This window comes from Myotis davidii, unplaced genomic scaffold (assembly GCF_000327345.1).
Source record: "Myotis davidii unplaced genomic scaffold, ASM32734v1 scaffold420, whole genome shotgun sequence".
In the NCBI taxonomy this organism is placed as follows: Eukaryota; Metazoa; Chordata; class Mammalia; order Chiroptera; family Vespertilionidae; genus Myotis; species Myotis davidii.
The window spans coordinates 1,237,533-1,247,979 of record NW_006294421.1 but is presented as its reverse complement, the minus strand read 5'-3'; the positions used below and the strand labels follow the sequence as shown (position 1 = coordinate 1,247,979).

At 35.9% G+C, this 10,447-nt stretch overlaps 1 protein-coding gene across 1 annotated transcript in view; it reads left to right on the top strand.

The window, feature by feature from the left end:
• Positions 1-10,447, top strand: part of CDS1 (CDP-diacylglycerol synthase 1) — a 55,814-nt gene that overhangs the window by 36,372 nt on the left and 8,995 nt on the right. Inside the window, exons 6-10 of the mRNA XM_006768675.2 lie at positions 1,512-1,570; positions 3,208-3,290; positions 4,746-4,833; positions 6,702-6,770; positions 8,631-8,788. Of these exons, the coding sequence (XP_006768738.1) occupies positions 1,512-1,570; positions 3,208-3,290; positions 4,746-4,833; positions 6,702-6,770; positions 8,631-8,788 (457 nt within the window). The remainder of the gene's footprint in view (positions 1-1,511; positions 1,571-3,207; positions 3,291-4,745; positions 4,834-6,701; positions 6,771-8,630; positions 8,789-10,447) is intronic.

The following is a 10,447-nucleotide window of genomic DNA, read 5'->3' as shown; positions in this document are numbered from 1 at the left end:
TCTCTGTCTCTTGTCTATCACTCCTTCCAGCTTTATAGTGTCCAGGACCATTCTCCATTGAAGGCAGAGTGAATGGCCTGTGTGGTGTGTTCTTCCCTCCCTCCCTCCGTCCCTCCCTCCCTCCCTTCCTTTCTTCCTTCCTTCCTAGAAAATGACATCATGGCTTTTGATTGTGTCTCTACACAGAAAATGTTTCTATATTTCTTTTGCAGCTCAGCCAGTCAGATTACTCTCTAGGTGTCTAGTAGGAGGGGAGGTAGGATCTGGGAGCCCGTATTCATTCCCTTCCTTTGTCACCATCCATGTATTCCACTGACATTTCAAATCACTCATCAGAATATAGCTGAAGGCAGCTGCTGTTGGTTCGTGGCTCTGGTCAGAATAGTATCAGCCTTGCTTACTAGTGTGTAGAATTGCCTTGGTAAGTATGACTTAGATGTACTAAGTCTAGTACTTATTTCATATAGGATAGATTAGTTGATCATTTATTTTCTGTCTCAGATTTCACTCTCTAAAGACATTGCAGAATAGAATGCATGAATGGCTATTTATCTGAAGTTAAATTTGGTGTATGCATTTCTAGTACCTACTTCTGTAAAAAAAATACTTACCTTTAGAAGTTTACTGATATATTGGGCAAAAAGTGTTTATATTTGCTTCCCATTATTTTGGTATATGTTAGATTTCAGTTAATTAGGTAGAATTTTTATTTAGTAAAACTTCATTGTAATAAATTTGTAGGCTATAAACATAAACACTAGTGCTATTTGTAAATCTTATTTGAGAACATTATATTTTGCTCTAATTATTATATGGTTCTGAGAAATTTCAAGTCACTCTTAACCTGAGTCTTGCTCATAATGATTTGTGGAACCACAGATTCTTGAGGATTATTAGGATCTGAGAGTTTAATGCTTTTTAGCCCGATGATACTTAGTAAATTAATGAAGTCCTTTGCGCATTTTCCTTCATCTATAAAACTGACATAATAAAAGGTACCTATATCATAGGGATGTTGGAAGGATTAAATGAGTTAATACTAGTAAAATACTTAACAAGAGCCTGGAACATAACAAGTATTCAATAGATATTAGCCACCATAGTAATTATTTTTAATTTTTACATTATGCAGAGCATTCAGTTTTACATTATTGAAGCATTCTGTGCATACACTTGGTAGACTGATATAGCAAATTAATTTTATTCAACTGAAATTTAAGACCTGGTTTTCCATGTCCACCTATCAGCAAGAGATGAATTCACTTAACTAACTTAGGAGATATTTATTGAATGTATGCATTGGAATATATTAGGCATTTTGGAGACTACGAGATCATTTCCAGCAGGAAACTTTTACTTAAAATACTTAATATAAGAGTAGGAGACATGCCATATGAGTAAGTGGATAGAGTACACAGGTGTGGTGTAGAAGATTGACTTGTTTGAACTCAGTGAATCTTACGCTTGGTAACCAATTGCACAACAAGCACATGGTCTTTGTTCTTGAGCAGGTTTCTGCATGTTTGTGCTGAGCTTGGTGAAGAAGCATTATCGACTGCAGTTTTACATGGTATGTATTAATCATGGTTCCGTAGTCACTGTACATCATAGAAACCCTTACCTTTAATTATTTTTCTGTAGTGAGAAGATAAAATGTAATCTGCTACTTGAGACCTAAATTTCCATTTTGGGATGACTATTAAATGCAAAAGGTTGAAGTTGAAACATTTTTGAGGATTTAAAAATTTTAACCATTTTCAAAATTTTCTAAAAACTTTTTCTTTAAATATGCTCAAAGGCTATAAAATTAAAACCAAGCATTTGGATTCCCTAAATTGGTAGAAATTTGAAACATTTCCATAGATTTCTGAATAGTTAGTCTGAGAAGCTAATTATATTTAACCTATTTCTCTATGGAAACTTGTTCTTTGTTGAGTATAAAGGGACCAAAGCATGTATTTTCTTGATAGCTATGGTTAGTCATAAAATTTTATAATTCTTTTTAGCCTAAGGTATTTTATTCAGTTTAGCGTTGAACAGTGTTCAGTGTTTTATGAAATTTATCACTGTGTATGATGAACTTTTCTTATTTTCTTAAAAGGTAGCTAATTATAAGACTTAAAATGAAAAACATAATATTTAAATCTGTGAAATTATGTATTAGTCTTGTTTTAGATTTGGGATATATTTTCTATTCTTTATGCTTTGCTTTTCTCCATTAAGACCTCCTGCTGAGCATTAGTGCTGAGAAATTGTAATATTTCTTAAAATTCTCAATGAAAAATCTAGAAACCGTCAAGACAAATTAGAAATAATAGGATCTCCTAGGAAAATATAAATGGTGCCTATTGGAAAAAAAAATCATTTATGCATTTTAAAGCAACCAGGGTAAAAGAGAATTGGATCTTTTAAGCAGATAAAAATAAAATAAAACAAAGCCACAATATAATATTTGCTGAAATAGAAAATAGGTTTATTATGAATAAATCAAAATCTAAGAATTTTGAAGAGTAATAAATTCCAATCAAAATTACGACACTAGAAACATGAGCTTTTTTTTCATTCACATTCAACTCATACTGATGATGCTAAAAGTCCCTAACGGCCACCTACCTCTCAGGCTGGATGGAACTGAAACAGAGAGGTCTTTGGAAATTTGAAATTGACTCCTGCCGTTGAACAGAGCTGTGACGATCAACTTCCAAGTATGAAAAGGTGGATTCAAGGGCAGTTGATCTCTCCTGGTTTGAATCACTTGAATTTAGAAATAACTCTTTATGGGAAAAAGTTACCATAGTGAACTATGAAAAAAAGAAATAGAGTTTAGCAGGTTTAATAACTGCAGAACGCAGCTGGAGTAAAATGTTCCTCTCTAAATGTCATAACACCATACATTTCTCATTATCATTGTAAACCGATGGTTCGAGACTATGGTTTATTTTTTATATGGTTATAAATTTAGCTCAGTATAATAAGCAATCCATTTGTATATTAAGATTACTTTTTAAAAATGTTTTCATGGTTTTAAGGTTCCAGTAGGCACCAAAATGAATATAATTTGCTAACGACATTTATTTTGTATAATCTTCTCTTACAAAATTTAACAAAAAAACCATGCTAGAATTGTGTGTTTCAAAGTTACTCTTGCTTCCTGGCTGCCTTGATCAGTTGTGTTCACTAACTGTTGTGTTGTTGGGCTATTAACAGTTCGCATGGACTCATGTCACTTTACTGATAACAGTTACTCAGTCACATCTTGTCATCCAAAATCTGTTTGAAGGCATGATATGGTAAGGGCTCAGAATTATGCTGCTTTATACTTATGTCATAGCATTTTTAAAGCGCTTTCACATTGAACAGTGTCTCACAAACTTCTACTAAAATGTACTATTTGTTGTTGCTCTATTCCATTAAAATACCTTACTGCATTTTGTTGATTTTACTATTTGACACCTGAAGACAAACATGTTAGCTGGGCATATTCCTTATTTAGATCCCAAATAAAATAAAGTCCTTATAAAAGTTTCAAACAGTTAATTACACTTTCAGGCTTGACTACTATTTGAATGTACTTTTTACAAAGCATCGCTCTTAAAAAGAGTATATTATTTACATGGGATGCAGAAAGAACATGAAAGTGTGCTTGCCAACATTGTGCTGGCAAAGCACTTTCTCTAGTGAAAGTGGTACATACTCTGCCCATATATAGGAGCAGGGCCCGGATTTCAAATGTATGAAATTACTCGCAATATAGCAGTGGCTTGCCCATTCAGAAAGCATTTTTGTAAGTTAAAAATTAGTTTCAAGGGCAGGGCGGGGGGAGGGGGAGGATGGGGACATATGTAATACTTTCAACAATAAATATTTTTCAAAAATAAAATAATAAAAATAGAATAGTATTAGCTTAAAATTATAAAAATTATTAGTTAAAAATAGAGTGGAGAAAAAAGATTTTAAGAAATCTGAGCCTAATTTCTCCACATTTAAAAAAGCACTCATTAATTAAAATCATTTACAGGTGGTTTTGTGAAAATAAATTATTCCCATGACAGCTTCATGATTTTTAGCCAAGGGGTTGGTGTTATGTGTGTACAATTAACATCATTTTAAGATTGTCTTCCATATACAAACTTTTAATTGCTGGAAGAAGTTATGAAATTAATAGGTTCTGTATAATTAGTAGGGTTTAATGCAATTTTAAGCTAAGATAGAATTAAAATTGATAATTTTTCCTGTAAGACAATTTGTATTAAGAGCTTAGTATAAATTTATCAGATTATACTCTATCTAAACCAAATGACTCATTCCATTTTGAAAGGTGGCTTTTTAAAAAACTTTTTCTCATCCCTATTTCTCTCTCCTCTCCCTTCCTCTCTGAAAATATTTTTAAAATTTTTTTATACTATTATAATTTGTTCCTCATAAAAATGAAATTTGAAAATCCATAGCTATAGAAATTCATTATTTAATATTAAAATTAAATTGATTATTTAGTATATTCCTTAGCAATATTTTCCCACTATGTTAATTTATGTATAGATTTTGATCTGCTTAATTGCTAAGCAGGCAGATGTGGTTAATATTTAATGTTTCTAATAATGTTTCAGCAAGTGTTATGTTCTGGACTAGTCTGAAGTGTAATTCAAAGAGTTATTATATTGATTCATATGAGTCATAAGCTGTATAAAATACTTGTCACTTAATCATATGAACTCCTTTTTGCTGACTTTTTTTTTTTTTTAAAGGTTCCTTGTTCCAATATCAAGTGTTATCTGCAATGACATAACTGCTTACCTTTTTGGATTTTTTTTTGGGAGAACTCCATTAATTAAGGTAATTATAAAATATCACAAGCCACTACCCTAATCTTAGAGATTAGCTACTGGGGCCTTAGTGCTGTTGCCCATTTTTTTATTTCTTTTGTTTGTTTGTTTTTCTGTTTCTTTTTTGATTTCCAAGGGCCTTCGATCCTCCTTGGCTGCACTCGGGGCAGTGAGCATGTTTCCCGAGGGTGCTGTCTGGCTCTTTAACTGTTCTGTTGGCTCCTCACTGAGGGCTTGACACCATCGGTTATCCTTTCTCCCATGAAGGCTCATCTCTCCTTTCTGCTGGTTTCTTCTCTCAGAGATGTGGTCTCCTTGCCTCTGCTCCCCCAGCTGTCGGACCCGCCCCCTCCTTCACCAAACTTTTTGAAAGTGTTCATTACACCATCTTCACATACTCAGGTCCACTGTAAGACTTTTACACCCAAACTAAAAAAAAAAAAAAAAAAAAAAAAAAAATTGAGGCCCTAAATAAAACACTGATAATGTAAGTCATAAGGAAAGGTTAGAATAAGGGAAAGGATGGACGTGAGAGCAGGCCGCGTTGTTTTGCCTTAGAGCTGCTGCTTTTTATAGTCCGCGGAGGCAAAGAAGGAAATGAATTAAGTTATAAGTCCCATGTTGAGGAAGAAAGAAACAAAGCAGTTCTTCATGGAAGAGCAGACCTTGGCCTTTAAAACCCTCCATAAATTCTCCCCCACAGAGCAGCGTTCCAACACAGGGTGTCAGGCTGAGCCTGAGGGATACAAGCAAGCCATGTATTTTCCTCACGTTTCTAAAGCTGTTCAGCACACGGGCAAGTGATTAAGTGTTCAAGGCTCCTGGCCCAGCTAGAAGTGTTGGGCTGAGTAAGTCTTCAGAGAGGCTGGACGCCTGCAGAAGGTTCACTGTCTGACTTAGAACAAGTGCTAGTGAGCTTCCTGGGCTGGATTAGTTGCATAATAGATGCAGATGGAATTACGTTCACCCCTAAGTCAATAGGCTGTGGAACAATTCAGTTTGGTGGCTACCTTTGAACTAATCAGCGGGCACTTTTGAATTTGAGCTCGCACTGCATGATGATAATACTGAATTATCCTACGAGAAGGTAGACATCGGCCCCTTCGCTATTGTCAGATATGTCAAGAAACCGGTTATTTGTGCCAACCCTCTTGGCTTTGAGCTTCATGACCATCACAACAAGAGGCCCGTAGACAGCTCGTGCAGCTAAGCTATCACCCGTTTCCAACTGCAGAAGCTTCCCTGGGTATTTATTGGCTCCTGTCCCTGTTGTTCCACTGAAAGGGTCATCACAGAAGCCACCAGTGACCTGATGACAGCGCCCCAAACAGCAGTCCTTCCTTTGCAGGGCAGCTCAGGCAGTTAGCGCAGGCCCCTCCTGAATCTCCCCTCCTGCACCACCGGCCTCCACATTCCTCTCCCTGAGCGCCTCGTGGACTGGGAAGCAGTAGCTCTAATCTGAAACAAACAGTATCTGTTCGTAGAAGCACAGCGTGGTCCTTTCTTCGTGGAGACAGACAAGGTTGTGACCAGAGAGAGAAGGATACGTGAATACTTGGGGAGCAAATACTGTATCTGGGGCTGTGGACCATTTGGCCATTTGCATGGCCTTTTGGGGAATATGTGGGACTCTGGTGTGCTGTGATGTCCATGTTTAGTTATGCTCACCTATTTCTGGTGTGTGTCCAATGTTTGAGGGCCCAGTATATGTTACATACTATTAGAGAAATTTGCACAAATAAATTGGGATCATGGAATGAAGAGAAAAGAAGCCATTCCAAGGAGAGATGTATGGGAATTCATCGAACAGAGCTTGCCTATGTATTGTGTGTTTTGGGAGTACAGTAACTCTTTTTTATTTTATTTGGCCTTTTCTAGCTATCTCCTAAAAAGACTTGGGAAGGATTTATTGGCGGTTTCTTTTCCACAGTCGTGTTTGGATTCATTGTGAGTTTTACTAAGATTTTTATTTTATTTCTATTTTGAAAAATGGTAGCAAGCGTATCAGTCTATCCTAAACCTAAAAGAATTAAACTGCAAAGTGCCAATATTGTATTTATTGAAACCCACCAGGCATAATCTATTCTGTACCCCAGTAGCTCTCATCCTGGCTTCATATCGGAATCACCTGGGGAGCTTATTCAACATCTATGTCCCAGTCCCTTACCCAGCCAACTCCCCCGCTGGTGTATGTGGAGGCCTTGAGGCCCTCTGTTGTGTTTGGCAGTTTCGAACAGCTGTTCTGCCTTGTTGGGACACAGGTGCTGGGACAGGTGGTGGCCTTGAGTAAAAGCAGAAAATAAAAATGATGTTGAAGAGCCTTGCCTCCCTTACACATGCTGCTACTTGGCTTAGCAAGTGCTTACTGCCGTCAGCCCAACATGCAGGAAAAGGTTGTTAAAATAATTGATGTTTACTTTTAGCCATGAATAATGAGTCTCGTTAATGTTTTAAAAATTACTTTATAGTTATGGAATGTAGTTTTTTTTTAATTAAAAGGTATCTCATAAGAAGCAGTAAAGATACAGTAAAATGGCTAGATATAAGGTAAATATATTAAAAAATAGTTAGGAAGTTTAATTTTTTAAAAGTGTAGTCCCTAACAGTTCTAGCATACATTCCACAGCCAAATATACAGTGACTAGAAACAACATGAGAGAGAGCAAATATACAAATAAATGAAAAGTATCAGGTTCCTGGATGGGAAAACCATTCCTCTGTTTAATCTGCAAGTTTAGTTCATTCTCAATGAAAATTCCAATAGGATCTGGCAAAACTAATCCAATCAGTGTTTATGTTGTATACTCTGCATACTGTAGAGTACTGATGAGATAGTAACTCATAAACAGATTGATGACAAGGGAACTGATCCTGTCTGATGTTTATACATTATGAAGCAGGAATTACTAAGTTAAATAGCACTATAAGAATTTGGTATTATTAAAGACTAATTTAGAAATAGTATAAGAAGAGCCATATCATTGGAAGAAGATAAACAGCTACCCTGTAAGAATGTAATGCATGGCAAAAGTAATGAGAAGGGAGATTATATATTTTCTAATATATAATTTTGAGGAAACTGGTTAGAAGCAAAATCAGTTTATTAACATTCCTCATGTCAATTTTCACTTCTCTTAATCATTCTTGAGCAGTATAATGGGGTGAATGGATGCAAAAGTAAAGAGAATAAACTGTTGTGTAACAATTTCAATTTAAAATATTTCATTTTATCTAACTTCTTCCATGACTGAGAGAAGCTATATTAAAATTACAGTGCTGTGGTCAAGGGAAGAATAGTTTAGTCAAAGTTTTCTGGTTTGGTTAACAATGGTGTTTTTCATCTGTATTTTTTTTTATAATTTTAAATCACTGGTTATTTATTAATTGATGAAATTAATATAACATTTATTCAAAGAACTTCAGCCCTGTACTCTCCCATACCTTAATTACTAGCATTTGCTAACATTAATTATGTGTACTTTAGAAAAGTGAAACCTTGTTGAAATGCTTGTTTAAATGTTTAAATCAGCTTCTTTTTTCTCCTTCCCCTTCCTTGTTTCTATTGTGGTCACATAGAGATATTCTCTTTGATTTCCAAAAGGCCTTTGGTTTTCCAATGGCTTTTCAAAGTCTTTTATTGGGTCAGTTTTGACCATTGAGCTTTGAGAATACATAGCAGAATGTGAATACAAAGAAACTTTGGCATCTACTCTGGCTGTTCTGCTGACACAAAACACACACACACACACACACACACACACACAGTCTTTCATTCAGTGTTTCATGAACTCCTGCCTTGTTATTCAGGCTGCCTACGTGTTATCCAAGTACCAGTACTTTGTCTGTCCAGTGGAATACCGAAGCGATGTAAACTCCTTCGTTACAGAATGTGAACCCTCGGAACTTTTCCAGCTTCAGAGTTATTCACTTCCTCCCTTTCTGAAGGCGGTGCTGAGACGGGTAAGATAAATGTGGGTAAGGTCCTCTATCTCAAAGAGTAAGGTTTTTATAAGAAATTGATTTCTATAGAAATTGATTTCTATGATACAGAAGTGGTTTCACTGCTTAGCATCAATAATGTATTCTAGCCCTTTGTAACCTCCCTTTCTTGAACATAAAGTGAACATTACTATCATAAACCTATTGTTTTTAGGGGTTTACTTGCCTAATGGTTTGAATACTGATGCTATAATTTATCTTGTATTTGTTTTGAAACATTGAAAAATATTCCATAGATTTCTGAAAATTGGATGAGTTACAATAAGTTTCACATGTAATTGGCATGAATTGACTAAATTTTTTAAAATTTATTTTTATTGATTTCAGAGAGGAAGAGAGAGGGAGATAGAAACATCATTGATGAAGAGAATCATTGATCAGCTGCCTCCAGCATGCCCCCTACTGGGGATTGAGTGCACAACCTGGGCATGTGCACTTGCCTGGAATTGAAGCCTGGATCTTTCAGTCTACAGGCCGATGCTCTATCTACTGAGCCAAACCAGCCAGGGCATGAATTGCCTAAATTTAAAAATTAATTAAAATTCACCAGCTCAGAGTTTCCTTGATTTTTCAGGGGACCTTTACTAGCAGAGAAAACTGCCGTTTCTAAAAACCAGTTTCCCTTCCAGAAGTGCACTCCTGCCATTTAAGGCAACCCGCATCTTACACTGCAGGCTGTGCCAAGCTGTCCAGCAGAACCTGCTGATATGTGCCATCGAAACCAGAGGTGGTTCCTTAAACTGGGGAATCCAATAATTGTGTGTCTACACGCGTGTGCATGCATATGTCTGAATCATATTATTTTTTAACTAAAGTCCTTAACTTTAGAGAATAATTTATTTCTCTCCTGAGTGCTCAATACATGGATTCCAAGAATTTTTCCAATGTCCTAGCCATCGGTTACCTGCAAAGATCTGAACTGCCAATCTTTGATTAAGATTGGTGCTCTCAGTGATGGTTGTGAAGCCACACCAGCTCTGCACTGTGTATAGTTTGTAGTTTTAGTTTAAAGGAGAGCAAGAAAAGAAATTTGGAACAAGAACTTAGAATTTATGAAACAATTTGCAGAATTCTCAATTTTTATGATCTCCGTAAATCTTTTAGAAACGTCTTGCTGATGCACATTTTGGTATATTTTTAAAGCAACTTATTTTCATGTGTTTCCACATCATTTAGTTTACTATTAATAGAAAGACCAGCTTTACCCTCACTCTGTCATACAAAGTTATAAAGCGAAATAAAATTCAAAATTTAAAATACATTATATAATTACAAAAAAACAAAGTACTACTGGTAAAAAACAAATTCCGAAATTAACTCACCTGATTCTTGGTAAGTCGACAGCTCAAGTGTTGTAGAAATTTCTAGATGAACTAGAAAGTAGCCTGTCGGCTGCCAGGTTTTGGTGTGCCAGGCACTGTCAGTATGCACAAGAGTGCAGCTAGGGGAGGCTGATAAGGAGAGCTTACCGTGTATTTTTCTCCCATGAGCCTGAAAGTTTGTGAAATTAACAAAAATGTGGCATATGTTTTGAAGTATTATTATGTCATATTCTTAGTTTAGGTGACATGCTTAACTCCAATTTTAGCCCCACCCCTGCCTCTTGTTTTCCTCCGTAGGAAAGA